General features: G+C 50.8%; 2 protein-coding genes across 3 annotated transcripts in view; one reads left to right on the forward strand and one right to left on the reverse strand.

Moving 5' to 3' along the window:
• POLG (DNA polymerase gamma, catalytic subunit) lies at positions 1 to 11,716 on the forward strand. The gene is made up of 23 exons (XM_059858534.1): positions 1 to 84; positions 490 to 1,114; positions 1,394 to 1,589; positions 1,985 to 2,152; positions 2,404 to 2,550; positions 2,770 to 2,849; positions 3,267 to 3,449; positions 3,555 to 3,715; positions 3,920 to 4,043; positions 4,119 to 4,343; positions 4,491 to 4,611; positions 4,796 to 4,867; positions 4,982 to 5,101; positions 5,281 to 5,441; positions 5,554 to 5,607; positions 5,697 to 5,814; positions 6,551 to 6,686; positions 6,774 to 7,020; positions 7,104 to 7,226; positions 7,527 to 7,698; positions 7,959 to 8,167; positions 9,231 to 9,388; positions 10,497 to 11,716. Exons 2-23 carry the CDS (start codon positions 534 to 536, stop codon positions 10,556 to 10,558), a joined length of 3,618 nt encoding a protein of 1,205 aa, XP_059714517.1. The 5' UTR covers positions 1 to 84; positions 490 to 533; the 3' UTR covers positions 10,559 to 11,716.
• The window catches only part of FANCI (FA complementation group I), a 23,539-nt gene continuing 8,581 nt past the window's right edge, over positions 10,907 to 25,864 (reverse strand). The window contains exons 16-37 of one of the 2 annotated variants that reach the window (XM_059858533.1): positions 25,011 to 25,125; positions 24,489 to 24,611; positions 23,332 to 23,400; positions 22,177 to 22,278; positions 21,185 to 21,367; positions 20,969 to 21,090; positions 20,413 to 20,577; positions 19,981 to 20,160; positions 18,544 to 18,707; positions 18,057 to 18,133; positions 17,495 to 17,611; positions 16,735 to 16,786; positions 16,039 to 16,166; positions 15,848 to 15,916; positions 15,635 to 15,722; positions 15,145 to 15,326; positions 14,461 to 14,517; positions 14,318 to 14,377; positions 13,501 to 13,587; positions 12,368 to 12,463; positions 11,718 to 11,843; positions 10,907 to 10,973 (exon numbers count right to left, since the gene is read on the reverse strand). In XM_059858533.1, coding sequence (XP_059714516.1) covers positions 10,908 to 10,973; positions 11,718 to 11,843; positions 12,368 to 12,463; positions 13,501 to 13,587; positions 14,318 to 14,377; positions 14,461 to 14,517; positions 15,145 to 15,326; positions 15,635 to 15,722; positions 15,848 to 15,916; positions 16,039 to 16,166; positions 16,735 to 16,786; positions 17,495 to 17,611; positions 18,057 to 18,133; positions 18,544 to 18,707; positions 19,981 to 20,160; positions 20,413 to 20,577; positions 20,969 to 21,090; positions 21,185 to 21,367; positions 22,177 to 22,278; positions 23,332 to 23,400; positions 24,489 to 24,611; positions 25,011 to 25,125 — 2,428 coding nt within the window. In that variant the 3' untranslated portion in view covers position 10,907. Of the gene's footprint in view, positions 10,974 to 11,717; positions 11,844 to 12,367; positions 12,464 to 13,500; positions 13,588 to 14,317; positions 14,378 to 14,460; positions 14,518 to 15,144; positions 15,330 to 15,634; positions 15,723 to 15,847; positions 15,917 to 16,038; positions 16,167 to 16,734; positions 16,787 to 17,494; positions 17,612 to 18,056; positions 18,134 to 18,543; positions 18,708 to 19,980; positions 20,161 to 20,412; positions 20,578 to 20,968; positions 21,091 to 21,184; positions 21,368 to 22,176; positions 22,279 to 23,331; positions 23,401 to 24,488; positions 24,612 to 25,010; positions 25,126 to 25,864 lie in introns of both variants that reach the window. The other variant, XM_059858532.1, reaches the window with a different exon arrangement.

The raw sequence follows: 25,864 nt of genomic DNA on the forward strand, positions 1-25,864 counted from the left end.
GTCACCGCGGCCGGAAGCTCCCCCGGGCGCCCCGGTTTGGATCTGCCCGCCGGCCCAGGCCCCAGCGGCGCTTGCGGGGACCAGGTGGGAACGGGGGGGATTTTGGGGGGGAGAACATCTGTATGGGGGGGAGAACATCCGTATGGGGGTGAACATCTGTATGGGGGCACGGCCGTATGGGGGGAAATATCGGTATGGGGGGAAATATCGGTATGAGCGAACATTTGTACATGAGCGAACATTTGTACGGCGGGCACAGCTGTATGGGGAGCACGGCTGTATGGGGAAAACATCTGTATGGGGGCACAGCTGTATCGGGGAAGGCTGTATGAGGACACAGCTATATGGGGGACACGGCTGCATGGGGGTACAGCTATATGGGGGGAAGGCTGTATGGGGCACAGCTGTACAGAGGAGTGCATGACTGTACAGGACAGCGCATGGTGGTGGTCAGTGCTGAACTCACCCCTCGCCCTTTCCCCCCCATAGCTCCAGCTGCCCGTGCCTGGGGCACACCCCGGAGCAGGGGGACGATGAGACGCGTGTCCTGGATGCGCTCTGTGAGGGGCTGCAGCCCCCAGCCCCGGCGACACCCGTCCAGCTCCTCGGCCAGCCGCCCGCTGCCGGAGGAGCCCGGCCATGAGCCGGCCGCGGGCCAGCGGCGCATGAACCCCCTCAACATCCAGATGCTCTCCAGGAGCCTCCACGAGCAGATCTTCCGGGGCGCCCAGGTGCGCTACTCGGCGGAGGAGGTCCGGCGCAGCGTGCAGCACCTGCAGCGCCACGAGCTGTGGGGCAAGGAGACCTCCACGCTGCCCGACGTGGAGCTGCAGCTGCCCCGCATGTACGGCCACAACATCGACGAGCACTTTCGCCTGCTGGCGCAGAAGCAGAGCCTGCCCTACCTGGAGGCGGCCGAGGAGCTGCTGCGCTGCCAGCTGCCCCCGCTGCCCGAGCGCTGGGCCTGGCAGCTGGGCTGGACCCGCTACGGCCCCCAGGGGCAGGCGGAGCCCGTGGACTTCCCCGAGGAGCGGGCGCTGGTGCTGGATGTGGAGGTGTGCGTGGCCGAGGGCCATTGCCCGACGCTGGCCGTGGCGGTGTCCCCGCACGCCTGGTGAGATGTGGTGTGGGGTCACAGCAGGGCTGGGGGGACAGTTTTGAGGGGATGGGGATGGTCGTGAGTGGAGCCTCTTCCTGCAGTCCATGCTGGCTTGCAGGGAGGACACAGCAAAGCCCCAGAGCGTGGCTCTGGGATGTGAGGTGTGTGTCCTGCTTAGCTAGAACAGCTCTCCTTGGAGTTGGTCACCCCCCTCGCACAGGTGGGGTCCTGCTCAGCCCCCCATGGCACTGTGGCTGCTCTGTGACAGCTGCAGGTGCTGCGTGTCCCTGGCAGGTACTCGTGGTGCAGCAGGCGGCTGCTGGAACAGCGTTACTCCTGGTCCAGCCACCTCACCCTGGCCGACCTCATTCCCATGGAGAGCCCAGCAGGTGCCAGCTGTGCCAGCAAACAGGACTGGATGGAGAGAGTGGTGGTGGGACACAACGTAGCCTTCGACCGGGCGTTCATCAAGGAGCAGTATCTTATCCAGGTAATCCACTGAGCCTTGGCTTTGTACTGGCAGCTGCAATTTCTTACTCAGGTAATCATTTGCATTGGCTCTTGAGGGTTATTCTGGCACATGCTGTTCTGCACAGGTACTCCAGGGTTGTGCTCGCTTTGTCCTGCAGAACAGGTTGAGGCTGGATCCCTTTAGAGGAAGATATTCTTGCACCCTATAGGACTGCTGGAGGCTGCAGGGTGGCACCTGGGGATGTGACAGGAGGCTTTGAGCAGCTGACAGCCTGCACTGGGGATGCTTTTGGCTCTCAGAAGGGGAGTGTGGGAGGCAAAGTTTCCCTTAGCAAAACCACCTTAAGCAGAGGACTTGCAGCTCCTCCAACATATCCCAAATCCTCTCTTTTCCCCCTCTGTGTTGTGTCCCAGGGCTCCAAGATGCGTTTCCTGGACACCTTGAGCATGCACATGGCCATCTCGGGGCTGACGGGCTTCCAGCGCAGCCTCTGGATGGCTGCCAAGCAGGGCAAGAGGAGGGGGCTGCAGCAGGTCAAGGAGCACATGAAGAAAACACGCAGCAAGGCCGAGGGGCTGGCGGTGAGTGAGGGGAACTGAGCTGGTGGCAGTGCTGTGGGTGGCAGGGGACCCTGTGCTCCTGTGCCAGGAGCTGTTTGCTGCTGTTCTGGCTGAGTGGGAGCTGTCGGAGCAGCTCCACTGAGTGAAGCTCTCCCAGTGCGTTTCAGATAAGGTGGCCTTGGTTTAAGCTGGAGCAGCAGCATCCTTTGCTCCTCCTGATCTTGGCTGCAGCTGGGTGTCCTCCCACACTTGTGACCCCCCTGTTGTCACAGGTCACCTCGTGGGACTGGGTGCACGTGAGCAGCATCAACAACCTGGCGGATGTGCACGCGCTCTACGTCGGGGGGGAGCCGCTGGAGAAGGAGGCACGGGAGCTCTTTGTCAAGGGCACCATGGCTGACATCAGGAATAACTTCCAGGTGCAGGAGGCCATCCCACCATCCCAACAGGCAGTAGGAGCTGGAGAGGGGAGCAGGGTGGTAGTAGCTGCTGGGGCAGTTTCTATTTTGCTGCCTCTCTTGCAGCATTGGGTGTGTGTGGGGCTGTGACCTGCTCTGTGCTCCTTTAGCCCCGATGCCTTGCCCTGTGCTGGCAGAGGGGTGGCTGCTTTGCCTGCTCTCACCTGCTGCTGTCCCCAGGACCTGGTGTCATACTGTGCCCGTGATGTCCAGGCCACCCATGAGGTGTTTCAAGAGCAGCTGCCACTATTTATGGAGAGGTGAGAGCTGCCAGGTTCTGGCTGGTGTTGGCCAAGGGGCTGTGGGCTTGGTGGGCAGTGGGGAGGGTCATGGTGCCTCTGGGCATGAGATGTAGCTCCTCTTGTCTTAGGGTGTTCTGAACCTCTTTTCAGGAGGGAGTCCAGACCCCTCCTGTGTAGGTGAGCAAGAATAAACAGCACAGTGGCTAAGGGAGGTGAGGAGGCTTCCTGAGGCAGTCTGGAGTGGTACAATTTTGGGGCTGTTGCACAGGGCAGGCAGAAGATACAGGGATCCTTAAGGTTTAGGAGAAGAGCATGGAGGGCTGTGTGAGGCTGGGAAGCTCTAGATGAAGACACATTCATGTCTGTTGTAGTCTGGTGCTTCCAGGGCCTGTCCCCTCAGGCAGATATCTAATTCCTTGCTGCTTTGGGGTCCAGGTGCCCCCACCCTGTCACGTTTGCAGGGATGCTGGAGATGGGAGTGTCCTACCTGCCAGTCAATGGGAATTGGAACAGGTACCTGAATGATGCTCAGGGTATTTACGAGGAGCTGCAGAAGGAGATGAAGAAGTCCCTGATGAACCTGGCCAACGATGCCTGCCAGCTGCTGCACGAGCACAGGTATCCTGGGCTGGGGCTGCAGGAAGGAGCTCAGGCACCAGCTGGTCCATGGGGGGCTGTGGGGGACAGGAGCAAAGCTGTGGTGTGAGAATGGTGTGTCGTCAGGTACAAGGATGACCCTTGGCTCTGGGATCTTGAATGGGACACACAGGAGTTTAAGCAAAAGAAGAATCCAGGGAAGAAGAAGAAGAAAGGTCAGGATGAGAACAGCCGAGTCTCCCCAGCAGCAATGGATGCAGAAGAGTCAGCCCAGGAGTGGCAGGAGGGTGAGCACAGGTGATCCCTGGGGATGAGGGATGCTACAGGGCTGCCTTCCCAGGGGTGGACAAGGTTTGTTGGTGCTGCAGGGTGAATCATTGCTGGGCTACGTCCCATGCTGCTGCATGTGGTGGGGGATTGGTTTGATGTCCCTGTCCCCAGAAGGGTGGCACAGAGAGGCCTTTGCAAGCCAGTTCTCCTTGCCCCACCAGACCCTGGTCCCCCCAGTGAGGAAGAGGAGCTGAAAGTCTCTGCGAGCCAGCTCTGTCTGGAGCGTCTGAAGGAGACGGTCACGCTGCAACCCAAGAGACTCCAGCACCTGCCGGGCCACCCGGGGTGAGTTGGGGACCCTGTGTGTCCCCAAGGCTTTCCCTGCACTTTCTGACCCACCCTGCTGCTCCCCATGCCCAGCTGGTACCGCAAGCTGTGCCCACGGCTGGAGGAGGAGGGCTGGGTGCCTGGCCCCAGCCTCATCAGCCTGCAGATGAGGGTGACCCCGAAGCTGATGCGCCTGGCCTGGGATGGCTTCCCCCTGCACTACTCAGAAAAACATGGCTGGGGATACCTGGTGCCAGGACGGCAGGACAATTTGCCAGCAGCCCCTGTAGAGACCGATGGCCCCTCCTGCCCACACAGGTGAGAGGGATGTGATGGGGTGCTGGGCTGGGAGCTGCCCCACGCGGGTATTTGGGAGCTCCCTGGCTCCTGGCACTGTGCCCAGGTGCTGCCCCAGAGCCTTGGGGCCCATTGTGGGTGCATCAGCCCTGCCTTCTCCTCTCCCAGGATGATTGAGAACCTGTACAGGCAGCACTGCCTGGAGAAGGGCAAGGAGCAGCCCCCAGGGCTGGAGGCAGCTGTAGAGGACGAGCTGCTGGTGATGGACAGCAGCACGATATGGCAGAAGGTGAAGGAAGGGATGGAGGGTTCCCTGGTGGGAGGGAGATGTGGGGCTGTTCTTCCTCCTGTGTGCATGCAGTAACCAGCCCTGTGTGCAGCTCCAGGGGCTGCAAGTAAGAAACGTCCTTTAATAAGGGTTGCTGGAGGATTGGTGTTTGATCTGGCTCCCCCACGGTCCCTCTCTGCTGCAGATGGAGGAGCTGAGCCGGATTGAGCTGGATCCAGAGGAGAAAATGAGCAAAGCAGACCAGAGCCTGGTGCTGGTAAGGAGGGGTTTCCTGTGGAATGGGGTGGTGGATTGGTCTCTCTTTCCTTGGTTCCCCCCTCCTGCCATGCTTGAAGATGTTCCTGGCATTGCCTCACTTTGCTGGTCACAGGAAGAGATGGAAGAGCTGAGGTGCACAGAGAGGAAGAGCAAGCCCTCGTTCCACCATGGCAATGGTCCCTACAACGATGTCAACATCCCTGGGTGCTGGTTCTTCAAGCTGCCCCACAAGGCAAGCTGGGGCTCCTGAGGATCTTTCTGGCCCCACAGTGCTGCTGGGACCCACGTGATCTCACCCCGTGGGATTGGGTGAGAGAAATCCATCTCTGTAGCTGGGACTGGAGGATGCACAGAGCTTGCTGATGTGGAGGGGTGGCATGCTGAGCCCTGACACCTCTTTTGCTGCCATAGGATGGGAATGATAACAATGTGGGAAGCCCTTTTGCCAAGGATTTCCTGCCCCAGATGGAGGACGGCACCCTGCGGGCTGCTGTGGGCCGCACCCACGGGACAAGAGCCCTCGAGATTAACAAAATGATCTCATTTTGGAGGAATGCTCACAAGAGGATCAGGTGAGCAGCTGCTTTCATGGTGTCACCTCTGTGGGTGGAGGCTGTGTTGAGACAGGGGAGTTTGTGTGGATGCTCGGGGGCTCAGCATCTCACCTGCCATGTGTCCCCTCAGTTCCCAGATGGTGGTGTGGCTGAAGAAGGGGGAGCTGCCTCGTGTGGTGACCAGGTACAGTACCCAGATCTGGACTGTTGTTCCCTTTACCCTGCGCCAGGAGGGCTCTTGCAGGGTGATGCTCATCCTTGTCTCTGTCCCAGGCATCCTGACTACAATGAGGAGGACAGTTATGGGGCCATCTTGCCACAGGTGGTGACTGCAGGCACTGTCACCCGCAGGGCCGTGGAGCCCACCTGGCTGACAGCCAGCAACGCCCGGGTATGGCCATGCTTGGATCCTTGAGGGAGTGTTCTGGGGCTCTCTCTGTGTTTTGGACTGATGGGAGCTGCTTGGGTTGGAATAGGGGTTGGATATGGATGCTGGGATTTGGGGTAGCAGGGCCAGAGCTGGGGTCCTCTTGCTGATGTGCTTTCATGTGGGAGAAAGAGTCGGCAGGGGCTCTGGAGCTTCAGGATGTGGTGAAAGGGGAACACCAACATACCAATTTCCATCTTTTCTAAAGCTCCTTTTCTTCTCTGCTAGAGTAGCCAAGGGGGGATGATCCCCATGAGTTAAAACTGGTTTTGACATTGAAACTTAGGGGTGTAGGGGGATAGAATGTAAGAAAATAAAGATAGTGTAGAAAGTAACTTTACCCCTGAGGAGTGGCAGCTGGGCCAATTATCAAAGATTAGGAACAGGCCTGACTTTAACAGGCCAATGAGAAGAAGAGTGCTGTAAAAGAGTGGGTTGGCTGTTTGAGAAGGGAACTGGAGTTAGTTGGCTGCTTTGTGAAGAAGAAAGAGTCAGTGCTCTGAGGAGCAGCCCACGAGAAACACCAAGAAGGTATGGAACTTCTGTGCTAAGGAGGCAACAGTATGGAACCCCTGCAATAAGATGGCAACGTAGGGGCACAGGGAGTGCTGTGCCAGCACTCTGTGGCTGTGGGAGGACGGCTGCTCCTGTGCCATGGAGGAGGAGAGGGGTGTGCTGACCTGGGCCTTGTGTTCTGCAGGCCGACAGGGTGGGCAGTGAGCTGAAAGCCATGGTGCAGGTGCCACCTGGCTACTCCCTGGTGGGAGCAGACGTGGATTCCCAGGAGCTGTGGATCGCGGCGGTGCTCGGCGAGGCGCAGTTCGCTGGCATGCACGGTGAGCCGGGGCTTTGCCAGGCAGGGGGTGATCCCTGATCCTCATCCTGATCCCGCCGGGCGTCCAACCTCTCCCCCCTTCCCGCAGGCTGCACGGCCTTCGGCTGGATGACTCTGCAGGGCAAGAAGAGCAACGGCACGGACCTGCACAGCAAGACGGCCGCCACCGTGGGCATCAGCCGGGAGCACGCCAAGGTCTTCAACTACGGGCGCATCTACGGCGCGGGGCAGCCCTTCGCCGAGCGGCTGCTGATGCAGTTCAACCACCGGCTCACGCCGCAGCAGGCGCGGGACAAGGCCCAGCAGATGTACGCTGTCACCAAGGGCATCCGCAGGTGGGTGCTGCTGGGGATGGCGTGGACAGGGCTGGTGGCGGTGCTCCAGCCAGAGGAGCTGGGTTACTCGCTCTCCCCTGCAGGTTCCATCTCTCTGAAGAGGGGGAGTGGCTGGTGACAAAGCTGGACCTGGCTGTGGACAGGGCGGAGGATGGATCGGTGTCGGCCCAGGATGTCCAGCGGCTCCAGAGAGAAGCCATGAAAGGGTGAGATGGTCTGACCCTGCATGGCTCTGTGGTTTCAGGATGTGAGGGGGAGAGGGCTGCTGCTTGATGGGCAGAGAGGAGAGAAGAGAGATGGGGCTGGTTAGTCCTGTTCCGCCCTTCCTGCTCCTCCAGGGCCAAGGAGGTTTGATTTGGGGGCTGTCAGCCTCACCCACTTTCCCAGTGAACAGTTAGCAGGGTCTCATCCTGCTGCCCCAAACCAGGAGGAAGTGTTTGAGGGTCTCAAATGGGAACCTGCAGCCCCCTCCCACTCTTCCAGTAAACCTCCTCTCTGCCCCACAGGTCCCGCAGGGAGAAGAAGTGGAATGTGGTGGAGCAAAGAGTGTGGGCTGGAGGCACCGAGTCCGAGATGTTCAACAAGCTGGAAAGCATTGCCTTATCCCCTTCCCCACAGACCCCTGTGCTGGGCTGTCACATCAGCAGGGCCCTGGAGCCTGCCATGGTCAAAGGGGAGGTGAGGATGCAGCTCTGGGATGCTGAGATTTTGGCTTTGCTTGTCTATTCTGAAATGGGTGCCTGATGTTAAGCCCCTCTTAGATTGCTGGAGGCCCACTAGGCTCTTGTAGCCATTTAGGAAAAACATTGTGCTTTTATCTCCATGCCACCAAGAAAACCCAACCACCCTGAGTTTAACAGATTTCTCCCAGGAGCTGTCCTGTATGGATACCATGCCCTTGAGTGCTCTCTTACTGTCCATCTCTTTCCTTTCACCAGTTTGTGACCAGCAGGGTGAACTGGGTGGTGCAGAGCTCAGCTGTTGACTACCTGCACCTCATGTTGGTTGCCATGAAGTGGCTGTTTGAGGAGTTTGACATCAATGGGCGCTTCTGCATCAGCATCCACGACGAGGTGCGGTACCTGGTGCAGCACCAGGATCGCTACCGGGCTGCCCTGGCCCTGCAGATCACCAACCTCCTCACAAGGTGAGCTGTGGTGGCTCTGGTGTCTCCTGGGGAGCAGCAGCTGTGACTCCAGAGTGGGACAGGCAAGCCCCAGGGGCTGGGCTTGGCTTTGCCTACAGCCAGCTGGTGCAGAGCAGTTTTCTTCTGCTCAGGGCAAGTTAGCAGCACTGGAGGCTGCAGTTCCTTCATGCTATAATGGACCTCAGCTTTGATTTCCAGGGATAATGTGCTGACAAAAGCTTTTTTTTGTCGTCAGCTTTTGGCCCTGCAGGGGTGGGGCCAGTCAGTGGTTCTGCTGGGATGCAAATGCATCACTTCATGCTCCCTTCAGGTCTGCAGCTGTCACATGGCAGCAGCCTTTGGGCTTGGTTGAGGAGCTGGGAGCCTGAAACTCCCATCCCTCATCCCCTGCTGCCTTCAGGGGACAGCAAGGGGCATGGCTCATCTGTGCTGTGAGCACCAGTGCTGTCCCCCCGCCCCCACAGCGTGGGGTGTTCCTGCTGCTTCCCTGCCCCACACAGAACTAAGCTCAGCCTAGAAAGCTCCTGACCTCCAAGGGCTCCCGTTGATCCAGCTCTGTCCCAGCCAGCTTTGCCAAATCCCCCTCCCAGCACCATGGGGTGTTTGGTTACACAGGAGCTGGCCAAGGTGAGCTGTTTCTCCTGTGTGGAGGCAGGAATGACACAAACAGCCTTTCTGCAGCCACAGCAGGGCAGGCACCCTGACGTTCCTGCCTTTGTGCTGGCTCCTGTGAGCACAGGGTTTCCTGCTGGGAAAATCCTGCATCTGCTCTGCCTGCCAGGGAGGATTAGCCAGCAGTGAGGGGCAAGATTCTTCCTTTTTCTCAAGGAGGCTCCATTGCTTCCAAGGAGGCACCATTACTATTCCTCCCATGCTCACTATAGCAATTCTTGACCCTCCTGCTCTCCAGGACTGAGGAAGCCCCTTGTCCCCTACCTGCTGAGTGATAATACCCTGTGAGGGGTGGCTGGCCAGTGTTTGGTAAATGTGGCTGATTGGAACTGGGTGTGGCAGGGCCAAGGGTGATGTCCAGCACTGTCCCACCTGCTTTCTTGCTCTGCAGATGCATGTTTGCCTACAAACTGGGCCTCCAGGATCTGCCACAGTCAGTGGCTTTCTTCAGTGCAGTGGATATTGACCAGTGCTTAAGGAAAGAGGTGACCATGAACTGTGTGACGCCATCAAATCCCATGGGGATGGAGAAGTATGGAATCCCTCAAGGTGAGCAGTGTCCCCTGGAATCTCCTCCCCACCTGCAAGCTGCCCCTGGAATCTCCTCTGCATGAACTTTCCCAGTTTAGGCAGAGTACTTGGCCTAAGTAGCCATTCCCTGAAGGCTCTGCTCAGCTGAGGCACTTTATGAGCCCTTGGCTCCTGACACATCATCTGACCTACAGGGCAGCCACCGTGCTGGAGCCTGCCCCTGCCTCCTCAGCCCTCAAGTGTTCATGCTGCTGCTTTCCAAATATTTGTGAGTGATGAGCCAGGCCTGGCTCTGTTCTCCCACACTTGGTTTGCTTTGTGCCCCCTGGAGGAGCCCTCCTGTGCACTTCTAACACAAACCAAATTTAATTTCTTCTTGGAAAGGAAGCACCTCAGCAACCTGGTTTGGTCAATTTTGCCCTGCAGACCCAAAATCTTTCATTCCTTTCCCTCCTTCCCTGCTGTCCCTTAGGCAAGCACAGCTCTGTTCAGAGAACTGCTCTGGTGTTGCTGGGTGCTTCCTCAGCACTCCCAAGGCCTCAAGTCATCCCTGTCTGCAGTCAGTGTAACCCTCCAATTGCTGCAAGCAAACATTTAACTCCTGGCTGGGAAAGCAGCTCCTCCTCACTGTGCAGCAGCTCTTCCCCAGATAAGGGAAGAACCTGCCCTCATATTTGTTCTCAGTCACTGCACACATCAGATGCTCTGCCCTTAAGTAACCTTTATTAGGACTCTTACAGGCAAAAGGTGTTTTCAGAAACAGGATTTGTGCTCTGTAGGCAAAATGGGCACTTTTCACCAAGAACAGGGCAAATTAAACAAGTGCATCTCAATCAGGGTCAGCAAAAACATAACAGCAAAACCAGCTTGGGCAGAGGAAGCTGTGGCCTCTCACTGCTCAGGAGATGCACACAGCAGCTTCAACTCCAGGGCAGAACAGCTCTTGTTCCCAGCTCCATACTGGTGCTGGTTTCTGCATTCTCACCACCACCCAAAAGAGAAGTTTGAATAAATTTAGGGTGGTCTGTGCTAGATGCTCTGAACTAAAACAGATCCCAACCATCACTCTCTTGCATTGCACAGTCTGAGTGTACTGCAGAGAACTGACTGTCCCCTTGTCTTCCAGGGGAAGCACTGGATATATATCAGATAATTGAAATAACCAAAGGTTCGCTGGAGAAGCAATGACGACACCAGAGTGCCAGGACAATTGTCCAGACCGTGTGCCAGAGCCTCCCTGTCCTTTCAGAAGCAGAGCTTTGGGCAGGGGCTGACTGATCCCAGCTGCTCCCTTTCCATTTTACTGTAAGAAGGGGTATTCCTGGGGAAGATTCAAATAGCAGAGGCACTTCTGATGACAGCAGCCAGCTGTGAAACCTGAGGCAGGGGCCAGAGTTGCTCCCATGGACAAAAAGGAAGAAGGCGTAAGTGTCTCACAAGCAATAAACCATCATCTCCATATCTGCAGCTTCTGAGACCAAGGCGAGTCCACCATGGAATGGGCACTGTGAGAGGAGGCAGTGGCAGCAACCCCAGTTTATTTTTTTCTCTGTCTCTTCTTTTTGGGTTCCTGGTTTTCATCTGTCTGCTCCGCTGTGCCGCTCTGGAGAGGGGAGGCAGAGAGCAGTAGTAGAGTGATTGCTTTTGTGTGAATAGTCTAAGGAATATTTACCTAGAGCAAGAACCCAGCTGTGCAGAACAGGATTTATTTCTTTTTTTCTCACTAACAAAATGACCTGAATATGGGATTCCTCTCAGCCACTGAGATTTTCCCCATAGGTCACCCCCTCCCCAGTTCATGCTGGAACTTAGACCACGGCCTACCAGTGGCACAGGACAGGGACTCTGTCCTGAGTTTTGGCTTGTTGAAACACTCAGGAAAATATGGACAGAAGCACCAATAAAAATCTGGACAATCAGCAGAGTAAACTGTTTATTTTTCTTAGCCAGCATCTTGCACTGCCTTCACCAGCACTATGTAGTAGATTTGGGTCTGAGGAGAATGATGCCTTGCAGAATTTGCCCTGCCAGGTCTTTATCTACAAAATTTGCATACAAAACCACTTTGCATTGTGCTGCAAAGATTTGATCTTGGCCAACAGTTCCACTTCCCCAAGACCAGGGACTCAGAGCTGAAAATAAAGGCTGCTAGAGGCAGGGGGCTGGGGTATAAGGGGTGTTCTGAGAGAAGCTGTTCACTCCTTCCTGTCAGCTTAGTATTAAAGTGAGAGCTAACCCGGGGAAGACAAGCTGTTCTAACCTCACACATTCCTGCACAACTCACAAATACAGCTGGCTTCTAAAGAGGAGGAAACCTATCAGTAAAAGCAGCTAAATGAGTTCTGACCTGGTCGTTGTGTGGCTCGTTCTCAGCGTCCTCGGAGTTGCGCTCCTGCAGGGCGCTGTCCAGCACGGAGGCGTTGATGCGGAAATCCCGGGAGGTGCTCAGCTTCATGTACTGCATCAGGTTCACCTGCAGCAACCAAGGGGAAACCAGGCAGGGGAAACATTCAGCCACGAGCATCTTTAGTTTCCTACCCTGCCTAGTCCTTTACACAGCACTGGGACAGAGTCCATCACAGTAATAATGCAGGATTTCACACTCTTTGTGCTTCAAAAGCACCTGCCCCTGTGCAGTCCAGGGGTCCATTTACATTTTCCTAAAAGCCAAGTTATTGCCAGCTACTCTCATGTAGAATCTTGTTGTGGTACATTTCATGACATAAACTGGGGGACAGTGAGGAAAGCTGGCATGAGGTGTGCATGGTTCTGCTCCACCAGGAACCACACGTCACAGGCAGGACTGATATTGGCATGGGCTGGTATCAATGTGGCAGCAGTTCAGCAGTGTTGTGCCAGGAGTATGGGCAAGGGCTGAAAGGTCCTTACACCTTCCTAATTTGAGCATTAAAAGAGACTTTAATGATAGCCCTCCACCATGCCATTGATCCCACCGTTCACCAGGTCCAGGTTGCAGATCTCTCTGCTTTACATTACCTTTGACTTCTTGGAGAGATGGATAAGGAACTTCTCATATTGCTCAATTGCGAAAATCAGGTTTGGGATTGGCTTGGTCTCCCGAAGCACCTTGGCCTGAAATGTGAGGGGTGTGAGATGGGTCAGATTTGGAAGGGCACAATGGCACTATAGTGTGACATGAAGACCACAACACTCCCGGTTTAGAAAAACATCTTCAGTAGCTTTGCTCTGTACCAGCCCTGCCCCACCCAGGAAGCCTTGCCAGCTTTGTCACTAGCTTTAAACTGAATCCCAGGATGGTTCTGCAGTGAGGCTCTCCTGTGCATTGTTTTGTGCTCTGCCTGCAGTCCACAGCCCTGACATCCCTGTCAGCAGCTCCTCTGCTCCTGCTCTCCCAAGGCACCACAAGCACGAGCCATCCAAGCAAGGAGCACCCTGACGTTTCACCACATTGTTGTCCTGCTTATTCACCACCACTGGTGTTCGTTCCCCATGGTGACAGAGTGGTGAAGGACAATGCAGCATTTCAGCCCATTTCCATACACTCAGGAAAATGCTAGGAAGATCATACTTGTGGCTTTTTTAAACCCTTAACATCACAGGAATGTCTGGGACAGCTGATGAGACGGAGGAAATGCTGTCTGGGAGCACAAACAAAGGACATCAAGGACCAGGAACCTGCCAGCCTGCTCACTTGCTCCCAAACAAATAATCCAGTCGTTTTCAACTGCTTTACTTTAGTAGAATCCATGCCTTCCTTCATCTTTAAATGTACTGATAAAATTAAGAAACACTTAAAGAGGATGCAACATCGGTTCCAATAAATTAGCCCATATCTCTAATTTCATAGCTTACCCCAAATGGTAAAAATACCAGACAAGGCAGACTATCCAGATTGACCTTTGTTTCATGTCCAAGAGATTTTAAGCTGCATTTAGTGAAGATGGCTTTTTTGTTGTGGGGTTTTTTTTTTGGTTGCATTTTGTTTGGTTGTGCTTTTTTAGATTTTTCTCTGGAATTACAGTATATTAAATTTTGTTCTTACTTAAAGGCCCAAATGACAAATTGTCTGGTGATCTCTAAGAAGCCACCAGGTACCACAAACCTCGAGGTATATGATCCTGCCCATGTTCTCATGGAGTCAGTCTTACCATTACTGTGGAGACTGCAGCAGCTTCATCCTCTTTCTTCTTCTTTTTCTTCTCTTCTACAAAACTTAAGCTCTCACTGTGGATGTTCTGAAGGAGAATGCCAAAAGATGTGTCATTAGAGGGTAAGAAGGGAAGAAAGGCCAGCCAAGAAAGGCCAGAGAAGTCCTTGCTCTAGCCAGCTTACAGCATTACCAGCTAGATAACAGAAAGGTAGCAATGAAGGGTAGAATTGGGTGTGATCAAAAAAAAACAAAAAAAACAAAAAAACCACCAACCAAACCAAGAAAGAAACTAATTTCATAATTTATTTTATACATTCAGAAATATGCATGTATGAGAAATCTCCAGCAGTGATAGCTCTGCACACCACGACACCTTCCCCAATATGTTGTAAAATTCCTGTGGTCCTCACACAAGTACCCAGGTCCTCTCCAGGCAGATAAATCCCAGCTCCAGCACTGCAGTCTTTGGCACCCACATTACTTCACACTGTGATGACTGCAGTGTTGTTGACCTTTATTTGCCATTGTGGTTAACAGCAGTATTAACCTCATCCAAAAAAACCCACATGAACAGAGGGGAAAAAAACCCAGCTAAAACCCAGCTCCTTCCCTGCTCAAGCAGAAATCAGCATGTTCAGTCCCAGTGGTGCTGAAATGTCTTATGCTATATTTGACAAAGTAAAGCTTGAACTGTAAGAAACTCAGGTCATGTCAAGAAGATTAATAATCCCCAAGAGTGCCTGTGTACTGAAGCTGATACACCACTCAGCATCAGATAGACTGGCTGTGATTCTGCCAGTTAATTTAGGCCTCACCTGTACGTAAGTAATGAATGAGTAACACTGTGGGGTCAGATGGGAGCCTGAGAGCTTCACCTGTAAAGGAGCAGACAGAGAGGCTGCTGTTACTCCTAACTCAAGGCAATGAGCCATTTCCCCAGAAATCTGCTCACACTCACCAGCTTTTCCAGTCTTCCTGGGATGGTATTTGAGCTGCTGCGGCAAGCCTGGATATACTGCAAGGAAAACAGGAATTTCTTCTAGGTGTGCTGTTCCCATCCTGTGTCCAGCTGGAGCTCAAAGCAGCTCACACAATGGCACAGTGGGGAGGGCAGGATTTGCACAGCTATCCTCCCCAGTGGCTTGTTATATCCCAAATGCTATGTCTGCATTCCAGAGCAGTGAGAGGAGAGCTCTGGGGCAGTCCCCACCTGCTCTCAAAGAAGCTCCACAGGCTTGTGTTTCATGGCCCAGTTCCCCCAGGTCCTGCTTCAGGGAATGGCAATGAGTGGCAAGGGCAGGGCTGGTGAGCACTGTGAGAACACTGTGAGTGCCCTTCATTGTGCACAGTTGTGCAGAGGAACCCACAGCACACATTGGAAACAGCAACTCCAAGCCATGCAAAGCCTAATTCAGCTGGAGAGAAGCTTTCCTTTTATCTCCACTGGTACAACTGTCACTGCTCAGAAAGGTCACAAAATTAAGGGCATGAAAGCCAAGAGAACAAGGGCTCAACTCCTTCAAGAGATCAACAGGCTAGTCCTGAGCATAGCTGCTGCCAGGGGTCACTGTGAGCTTGCTGCAGCAGATGGGGAGAAGGTTTTTAGCTCAGAGGCAGCCCACTGTCAGCAGAGCACACTCACGTGTTTGATGAGGGAGGTGAGAATTGCGTATGTCTTGCTGAGGCTTCTCAGCAGTGTGTCCACACAGCTCCCGGCTGGGAGTGCAGTCTGCACCAGCTCATGATAGACTGTCAGAAGAGTTCCCAGCTGCAGAATTACACCTTTCTCCAGAGCCTGAGTTTGGTTTGATGCCTGAGAAGGGTCTTCTAGAAGAAAGAGATTAATATCTGGTGAATATATATCTAATGAATCCAGTTGTGCAGGTGGGAGGCACAAAAGACCATCTTTGTGTCTGATGCATAAAGCCCCAGTGGGGCAAGGGGAAAATAATCACTGGAGAGATTCTATGACAACGCCCTTATCTTACTTTGTTCATGTGGAACCAGCTCGAGGGAGAGTTTAACCTGACCTCAGATGATGCTATCTCAAAATCCTCAAATATCTTTTTGCTCTCTGTCTTTACTTGTTTTTGACAAAGGTGTAACAGTAAGAAATGGACCACTTTCATTACCTGATGTGTCTGACCCCAGACTGGTGAGTTTCTTGATAAGCCAATCTACCTCTTCAAGGACCTTATCCACCTGACCCAGAACCAGCAGCTGAGACAGAAACCAATAACAAAACAGGTTTTTGGAGGAGTTTGGCACAACAGGAACCTGCAAGCTGCTCCAAGCACAGTAGTCCTGGACACTGCAGGTGTCACAGACATGCTGTTCTGACTCACACAGACAGTGGGGGCTGCAGTCTTGGCATTCACTATGGCAAAATGGCACCGACCCTCCACTTCTATGTCCTGGGCAGAGGAGAGAAAACAAATTCTGGTAAAACTATAACTGCTGTCACAGTTTGCACCAGAGATGCACTCATTCCTGACAGCACTGTGTGAGGAAGAGCTCAGCTGCTCCTGCATCATACCTGATCTATATCTCCCAGGCAGGCGTGGATGTCTTGTGCAAGCTCCCGCAGGAGACCAACAGGGCTCTTGAAGAGAACGTGGACACTGAAGAGCAGAGATAGCAAACCCTTGCAGCAAGAAATATCCTCTGTGGGGAAGAGAAAGTGACACAGTGCCAGGTGCAGAGCTTGCCTAGCTACTTAGGAACATCAGACATCCAGTGAGGGAAAGTCTCAGATTCATTATAGATTCAGCAGTAGGTAAAAATCCTATCAAAATACCCCAGCTACAAAAGCAAGGTTTAAAACATCAGGCATCCCTTGTAGTAGTGCAAGGGGAACCATGGCCCCCTGGAGCTGTTGGGTCATAGAAAAATGGTGACCAAAAGCACTGGGGAAGTGCAATACAAACCCTGGCAAGAGTACTGTCTTTCCAGAGTATAAATCCTGATTTGAGCCTAAATAACAAGGAAGAAAAGTCAAGTGCTGAGTGGCTTCCTTTCCTTCAGATAGGAAGGAAAGTTAAGGAAAGCCAATACTTTTAGAGGTGGAGCTCCCTCTCTAAAACTTGTACTTACATCACAATGTTGTGGCAATCTGCCACAGAATGGACCTGAATGTATCTTGACAAAGAGGTAAAACCAGGACAGAGCCTGTAAGGGTCTTATGTCAGACCTGACACATCACATCTAAACATGCTCCTCAGAGCTTACTTACCAAGAGCATTTTCTTTGCAAACTTTGACTGTCCAAGTCAGGAACTGAAGGAACTATTTAAGAGGAGAAAAGGTACCATGACTTTGAAACAGAATTCAAAACACAAAACTACGACTGGTAATAAAAATCCAAGACAATGAATCATAGCAGAGGAAGATGAGTAGGAAACCCAGCTGTGCTCTGTCAAGTTCCACAAGGGACACTTAGCTTACTAACAAGTCAAAAACTGAGACCCAGGACAGGGTAATGGCTATACATCCCCTTGGACAGAGTAACAGCTCCATTTAATTTAAGGTAAATGATGACTCTAGACTTCTGGCACAGTTAGTGCAGCTCCTAGCTTGTAAAATTGGGGCACTTTAGAAAATGACTCCTTGCATGGAAGGAATTAGGCACTCAGCCAGTTTGGACTGGACACAAGTCTGCTGGCCTTGTTTGCCTCTACTCCCATGTGGAGGCCACACCACAACTAGGCTATGTTAGGAGTCCCTGCTCAGGCAAACAAATCATTCAGGTGCCCAAAGGCAGGATCAGGACGTGCAAGAGTGGGATGGCAAGACAACTTCCTCTGAAGTGTGCTTGCAGGTGTGTGACAGGAGAGCCCTTCACAGTGTAACAGAACTGTCCCTCTGACCTGGTGTGGTCTGTGGGAGGAAGCAGGGCACGCATGGCAGAGCCCACAGATGCCAACCCCATCTGATAATCTCCTTCCCACACCCATGGCTATGACACCCAGCCACTGTGTGAAGGCTGAGGAGTACCTGCTGTGAGGCTGGGTCCAGGAGTTTAGACAATGTGGAGAGAACAGTGATGAGTGACTGTGTTTCCTTGGCATTGAAGTCATCTTCAGCACTGCTGAGCTGGTTCACCAGGGACCTCTGGTTAGGGGAAGGAAAACACTCCCTGAGTGTGAGTATGTGTTGCATGTTGCATAAGCAAATAACCAGAAGCTGGGAGCAGATAAAGGGATCAGCAGCAAGGAGAATGACAGAGAGTACAAAAACAGGACTCTTCTCAAGAACAAGTGCTGATTTTTGATAGGAGTGCTTACATACAGCCTGCATATGGTCAGTGTGACTTTTAGAATACTCAGGCAAGTTTATGCTGCACTGAAGAACCAAGAGTTCTGTAAACACACATGCACATCCACCCACCCTAAAGAAGCTTTCCTCAGGGATCAGAAACTTCTCTGAACTGCTAGTGAATCAGTGCCACAGTTGCTATCACATACTCAACCCTGTGGTCAAGCAACAGAGAGCTAGCAGTGTTTCCTGCCAGAATCCCAAATGCTTTGGAACACTTGCAGCACACAGTGGTACTCACCTGAAACTGTCGGATCTGGAAGGCAGCTTTCTCTGTGACATTAATATCCGTTTCTTCTGCGTCACCATCAGTAATATCTGGCAGAAACAGAAAGGTGCAGAAAAAAAGCTAAATGCCAAGAGCAGAATACAGGATTTATTTCCAAAAGTGGGAAAGACTGCTCACAGCTAGAGGAGGAATACAGACTGCAGAACCACGGTGAGCTGAAAACATGTTAAAGGCAAACTTCAAATAGATGAATGCTGTGTCAGACCCCAGCTATCCTCTGCTGACAGACTGAGAGCTCTATAAAGGCAGGTAAAATATATCTCTAGAACCTGTCTCTGGTGTGAAATTCTATGCTGCTAAGCTCACCTTGTTGCTGAGAAACAAGAAGCAGACCCATCTCTCCCTAGTTATGGATAAAGGGTGCTGGGTCTCTACCTGCCCACACATGAGCTGGAACCTGGAGGGTAGAAACCAGAACAGAATGGTGCCATGTGCCTACCCAGGGCTTGCAGGAACTGGGGGATCTTGGCAGAGTACAGCTGCTGCACCGTGTTGAAGATCCGCAGCAAACCTTCCAAGCACAGAAGTGAAATGCTTTTGCCTTTCTTCTTCCCTGATTCTTCAACAACGGTGGGAATTGAAGTGTACCTCCAAAGCAGAACCCTGTGGGATGGGAGATGAGATTTACTCCAGTAAAGCTGGCTGCACAGGGAAAGAACTAGATCTACTCTTAGGATCCCATTTTTAATATAACTTAACTGGAAGGTCTTTTACCTATAGAAAATGGTGGGGAAGAGATCTTTTTTAAGAAGATTTTATTTCAATGTCAGCAAAACAGCTACTGCATTCTTCCTGCACAGCTAAATAATTTAATTCTTTCCAAGTGCCAAGGGACCTTCCAATCCCATTTCAAGTCCATCTTTTTACACTCATTTCTTCCACCCTGCTTTCCTTTTTTCTCAGACTACCCTGACCACTGGTGTCAAATCCACCAGTGACAAAAAGAGCTTTACTCGTGGCAGTTTGGTTCTGTGAAATGTCAGAATTCACTACAGGGCTCACTATAAATAAAATCAGAAAGGTAAAGGCAGGCAAAGCAAAGTAAAAACCTGTAAGGAAAGCAAAATTGTTTGGCCCAAAGAAGACTTTTCTATTTGTAGGCAAACATCATTTTCCTGCTTCCCTAACTCCACTTCTTCCCTTTTTTGTTCCCTCTCCTTTCTTCTCATTAGTTCTGTTGCCTGCACAGATGATCTTATTCTGTTCCAATGTCCAATCACGCAAAACATGTAGCTCACATGTAGTCCTAATGACTGCAACAAAAATAGCCTCTATTATTTGGGGTGAGACACAAAACCGGCATTATGCATGGCAGGGGTAATTTGCATTTTGTGCTCTCTGCTGACTGGGCTCTGAAAAGACCCCATGCAGATATGACCTAGATTCCAAAAGACATTTACATGGTTCACATTCTTGGATTTCCAAAGGATTAGATGCATGAATGTCTTCAAGCATCTTGCAGAAGTCCTAAACAAATGATTTCTAAAGCTTGTGTCCCTCACACTTCTGTTTTGTTCTGTAGCTCGAAGTGAATTTTAACTCTGCTGCATTCCAGAGGCCTCAAGAATCTAGCCTGTAATCATCTTACCTTCTCTGTGACAATGAGTGATGAACAAGAAGTCAGAAAGAGGCTGAAAATGTTTGATGGCATTTGGTTCTTCCAGGCCAAGTTATTAAAGCTGTATCACTCACTATGGCACAGAAACTGCAGTGCCTCCACTTGATTTCTCAGGAGCACAGAAAGGCACTGACCCCAACCCAGCAACAGCAACAGCATGAAACCGTTATGGACTGCATTCTTCCTTCAAAACCCTACCTGAGAATCAAAAATCCCCCAGATGCATTGCTGATGTCTCCACATGCCACATTGACTCACTGCGTGATTTTGCAGAGGTTCTGGAACATCTTCTCTGGATTCTGTCCGTCTGGTCCGTCCGTCTGTCCCGTCTCCTCCAGCTGCTGCACCTTCTGCAGAGCGACACTGACAGCGTAGCGCAGGAACTCCGTGCTGGAGCGCAGCACGGCCAGGCTCTCCTCGTGGCTTTGGGCATTGTCCCTGCAGGACCAGAACTGTCAGAGAACTGGGGATGCACAGAGGAAGCTCAGGGGTGGCCTATGAGATCCAAAACTTAATATGCATTTGCAAATAAAATCTCTGGCTGAACTGAGGGTGGAAAAGACCTGTTGTTTTGGTAGCTTGTAGTGAACATTCAGAGGGTAAGAGCTGCACCAGCCTTTCCAAGTATACTAACACATGGTTTGAATTGATGTCTGGCTCTGGTCCACAGAGGACTGGACACCTTCTCACCTGAACAGAGCTGTGAGCAGAGTAGATACAAAACCCATGGACAGGAAGCTCCGTGCAGTTTTGTTGCTCAAGGCAGATTTGTTCTTTCCGGCTTTCTCCCTCAGGATTTCAGAGAGTTTGTTGTAACATGTAAACAGGCCTAGGACATCCTCAAACTTGTTCTTACTGCAATAAAATAGTATTGTAGAAAGCATTAATGGAGAAAATGCATTCTTGGAGTTTCCCATTTGAAGCTTCAGCTGCCAAATTACACAATAACGCTGCCTAAATGATGAAACCTGTTACATCTCCCTGCCTCCCTAACAGTGTACACCTCACCCAATCCTCCTCAACCTGCTCTTCTACAAAATGTCAGATCCCATCTCCCACAGCACATGACATTCCAAAGGAAAACACTCCCCAAGGCTCTGTGAGCGGCTGTGCTACGAGGCACTCACGCTCAGATCACTGATTCTGTGCTGGCACTACCATCCTGTGCCCGCAAAGAGGCTGTACTCCAAAGAGTTGGGCAAATAATAGTACAGCTAGTGCCAGAGGGTAAGATTTAATGTTTTACCTGAAATTCCCAATGTTGAAATTGTACTCAATCAGAACCTCACAAATTCCCATCACCTGAATGGCATAGATGTTGTTTTTCACACCGACACCAGAAGACAGCGAAAAATCTGCTGATTTATCCTGAGAGGCAGAGGAAACAAGTGAAAAATCTTTTCAAAAACTGACAAGAACTCGGCGTCTTCTCCCACTGAGTCAAACTGAAAATCTGATTTACCAGTTCAAAGTCTTCCAACTCGCTCTTGATCATTCGTCGTGTGACAGATTCTAACATCTCTTCAAAGTTTTGCTCAAATCCCACACCCTCCTCCTCCTCCTCGTCATCTTCAGCTCCTTGGCACAGACGCACAGTGCTCTTGTACCAGGCAAGACAGTGCTGGATGCAGCAGAGCAGGTGGGCCTGGAGGAAGCAGCCACACAGTCACACTCAGCCTCTGAGCTGGAGGTCACTGGCAGCAGTGGACAAGAGCCAGACTGTTCCGGTGGGATGTAAAGAGCTGTGGCTGCCTTTGTAACTGCCTTCAGTCTTGAGGATATGCCTTGTTCCCAAACTGAGGGGATCAGTAACCTCACACAAAGCTGTTCAGTTCCAGCTTCAGACAGTGCTCTGTGCCTGAGCTTTTCTAGATGGGATGTAAATACTTAACTCCCACTGCTCCCTCCATCCAGCCACCTCAGGTACTGAAGGAGATGGAAAGGGAATTTCCAAAGGGACTCTCACTCTAGCTGAAGTGTCTGCACCCTTCCTGGGTGTGCTACTGCACACAAGCTTCCTTAGGGGAAAACAAAATTATTAATTTGAATTTGTTCCCTTGGAAATCCAACAAATCATTGAGGTCTCATCTCCAACAATTTCAAAGGAGCAAAACCAAAGGACAAATCCTTTCCCCTGCTACACACACACACTGCAGAACTATTTTATGTGGAATTAAGTTAAAGGAGGGAAAAAAACCCCTTTAGGGTGAACTCAATAGAGGATAACAGAAGGACACTATTCCTAGAGCATTTTTCACACAGGTCCTCACTGTGCTTGGGGAGCTCAAATAAATAGCCTGAGGCAGGGGTGAGATGCCCAGCTCTGTTGCTATTCAAAGAATTGCTCCAGGCTAGAAGAGGCTGAAGAAGTACAAGGTATTCAGCTCATGTAGGACAACTAAAATGCTAGTAACAGATGAGCTTGCAGCTGTGGCCAACCAATATAGCTCTTACCAGTGGTTCTTGCAGAAAGATTTGATCTCCCTGAGCCATAATACATCCCTCCAGTTTGAGTGGAGGCAGGAGGTCTGGCTGGGGCAGGTAATATTGCTTTATCTGTCACAGAAAACAAGAAATAAAAATAACCAGTTACTTGGTAACTGAGCCTCTTAGGATGTTTGAAAACAGAGCACAATCATCTTTGTACCCCATTCTAGAGAGCAAAAGCTGGCACTGTGATAAGGGGACTGTACAAGTACATGAGCCATGTCATCTGCTCTACTGGTGATTAAAATCCCTTCTTGAGTTGCTCCTGTAGCTCAGCCAGGACACGTCAGTACCCCAAAACAAGATTAGCTGACCACTTGCTGTTGTGTTGCCTCAACAAGTAACATCACTTGCACCCCACCTGCAGTGTTACCTCTCCTTTAAACAGTGAGGATCAATAGCTGCTGCTGCTATTGAAAGTTATAGATACATAATGATGCTATAAAATTTTACACCTTTACACCAACTTACTATTAAGTGCCCTCTGTTACCCAAAAGCTGTCTTGGCTCTGTTCATGTTCCTTTCCCAGACTCTATACTGTCATGGGAAAGCTGGAATTAGTCAGCATGAACTCCTTGGATGATTAAAGGGAAGAAAATTACTTGTCTCAAAGAAAGCACAGCCTGTCCAATGGATTGAGGAAATGTGATTGTCTTGTTGCCATGAGCAACACTGCTGGGGGATGAGTTAATCCTCCCAGATCCTACATGGACTTGGGTATTCTCCCGATGGGAAGACAGCAATAATAATTACTGTGTCAGCACATATCCTTGGGGAACTATGGGAGGGTAACTGCTGTGCTCTGCTAAGGAACAGGGAGAGCACAAAGAACTTCTCTGGGCTCACACTTTCCACAACACCTAAGAACTGAAGGGTTGGAAAGAGCTCCAAGAGATCCTTCCTCTTCCACCTTTCGCAGGAAATTAATTTGTCTCCAGATGTTTACCCAGTCTGCTGTCTCAGTGTAGCAGGGGTTTGAACACCTCCTTAGGGAAGTGTCACAGCATCCAAACATGCTTCCAGTATGAGGGAAAACCATTTCCCCAATATTTAACCTGAATTGTTTGCCATACTGGTTGAAGTGCAGAATTCTGCAGCCCCACCACGGAGCAGGAGTTTACCTGGGACAACAGTGTTTCCATTATAGAGCTGGCCAGCTGGGAGTTCCTGCGAAGGACATCATAAAAACCCTGGAGACAGGAAGGAAGGACAAGTTGGCTGACACAGCAGAGAAAATGAACCACAGGCATAAGAAGTTGGCGTCATAAGACTGCAGCGATACTTTGGCACCGCAAGGAACCATGAGGAAGTAACAATGTGCTCAGTGTAAAACTCCATACCTGGCAAAGCAAAGGCACCACAGAAAGAAGGTATGAATCAGAAAAAATATGAATTTCCTCACAGGGGCCCTCTCACAAGCTGTATCTCCCTAGCAGCGGTGGCATCAAGCCCAGAGTGACTTTCACTGCTATTTAACACAAGCACAAGATCCAACTTCAAACTGTGAAACCCTGCTTCAAAGGCAAAACAAGCCAGTGGGGAAACTGTAGGAGGCAACAGATCCTGCAGACTGAGAAAACTCAGTGGATGGATAAAGCAAGCACAAGTTTTCTAGCAACAGTGACGAATACACCCAGAACTTGCAGCTCATCAAAGGTCAATCCAACCCAAGACAAAAAGGAAACAAAACCTCTCTGACTGGTACAGGGTTTTTTTCTCAAGGTGGTACCCCATGGTTATAACATACACTAAGATATGCACCCAAAAATGGCCCTTTATAACAGGCCTATCACAACAGACCTAAAGACAGCCAAGTTTTATAGAAGCTTGGAAAGGAAGAGGAGAAAAGACAGATCCCTGATGCAGTCTCTAAGGAAGTTTCTCCATGTTCTCCAGACAGGGCTTTCTTTGGAGCCCATAATTAACTCTCAACAGCTCCATAACTCCACAACTACCCAGTGCCTGTTATATCACTCCTCCTCACAGGGCATCAAACATCCTTCCCATTCCCTAGGCCCTACCACAGCAAGACAGACTTTGACATATTTTTGCTCTTAAACAATGCATGAGCTGAAGAAGATATATCAACGTGTCTTTGGGTGCATAACGGTCAAAAAAACAGCAACAGAAGGAGTGAAAACATGTTACACACAAAGAACAAAACTGAGCTGAAAGGCTGCTTTTCACAATGACATGATTGTTATTTACCTGAGGCTAGAGAAGATCAGACCACAGAAGAGCTTGTGGCTGTTTAAGAGACAGAAGAAACCATGTTTACCTCATATAACATGAGTCGAACGTCTGCTTGCTGGCTCAAACATCGCCTCAGGCTGCCCAGGATTTCTAGGCAGAAGGCCTCATTAGCTGCAGAATTATAGCAGGCATGAACATCTGCCTGGACCTGAGAAGGAACATTAGTCACGTTATACTGGTTACAGTATCACAACACAGGAGCAAGGTGATAAGGGTCTGGCCCCTGAACAATCACTGAGATAGTCCTTGTGCTGCCAGGCTCCTCATCATTATCATGGAGCAGTGGGAATGCTCCCCAGAGCACTGGGGCTGTAAGAGAGAATGGCTCTGAGAAGCAATATCTCTAGGCCAGCTTCTCTTTGCACATTGCACTTCCTAAAGCTTTCCATACAGGAAGGAAATCCTTGCTGGATTTTCAGCACTAATCCTTACTAAAGAAGTATTTCCATTCTGGGGGAACACTTGCCTTTTGAGTTGTTTCAAACAGTGGGTATTAGACACCAGACTGTCTCACATGGCCACACAGGGACTGCAGAACAGCACTCACCTGAGTGGCACCAATGGCCTGGCTGCACTGGGAAGAGGACAAGCTGCCCAGAACCTTGAAATTTCTTAACAGGAGCAAAAAGCCAGCGACTGCAGCTTTACGAGCATCGAGCTGCCTGGGAATTGGGACAGGAAAGAGGGTTATGTAAGGAAATGTGGAAGCAAGAAGCTCAGAAGCACATAAAATATCAACTCAGCAATGAAAAAAAGGCCACAAATACAGAGTGACTGGGCCCTGTACAACCATATTTCCCAAAAGGGCAGTACAGTCCCAAACAGTCTAGAGCTGGGCAGTTTGCTGGAAACTCCCCTGCTCTACACTCTCACAATAGTCAATCTCCTTTCTGTCTTACAATGCTCACACTCAGGGAAAGCCCAGGCCAAGACCCAAGTATTAAATATCCCTTGAAAGCTGAGAGAGTGTCACAGACCTCAGAGTTGGAAAATTCCTAATAAAACCTGGTGTTTTGCTTTACTCACAGAAAAGCCAAGTCTTTCCCAAGACCAAGTCCCTTGCTTTGAAAAATAATCTTAAATTTTGAATTCTATATTCATAACCAGGCAGCCACTGGCCAACAAAATCCAGTCTACAGTCACAGCAGGATGGTTTGCTCAAAGCATGGCCAAGACAAACCCTTTTAAGGGATCAGAGGGAACATGGCAGCTCAGCATTTTGATCAGTGGCTCCTCCCAGACCTTCCCTGGATGTATTCAGCTGTGCTAGACACATGTTGGAATTGGTTTTAATTTTACCTATGTATTTGGAGTTCCCAACAGATTTCTGAACTTGCAAATCCCAGTCATTTAGATGGGGGTTGGGATTTTTGTTACCATTCAGTGGAGCTGTGACTGTAC

Source organism: Haemorhous mexicanus, chromosome 13 (assembly GCF_027477595.1).
Source record: "Haemorhous mexicanus isolate bHaeMex1 chromosome 13, bHaeMex1.pri, whole genome shotgun sequence".
Lineage (NCBI taxonomy): Eukaryota > Metazoa > Chordata > Aves > Passeriformes > Fringillidae > Haemorhous > Haemorhous mexicanus.

Bases quoted from the DNA above. Each gene is read 5' to 3' on its own strand.
- POLG (XM_059858534.1), top strand. From the start codon at position 534: ATGAGACGCGTGTCCTGGATGCGCTCTGTGAGGGGCTGCAGCCCCCAG. The intron at 7,021-7,103 runs GTGGGTGCTGCT...TCTCCCCTGCAG, and splicing joins GTCACCAAGGGCATCCGCAG to GTTCCATCTCTCTGAAGAGG. The intron at 7,699-7,958 runs GTGAGGATGCAG...TCCTTTCACCAG, and splicing joins CTGCCATGGTCAAAGGGGAG to TTTGTGACCAGCAGGGTGAA.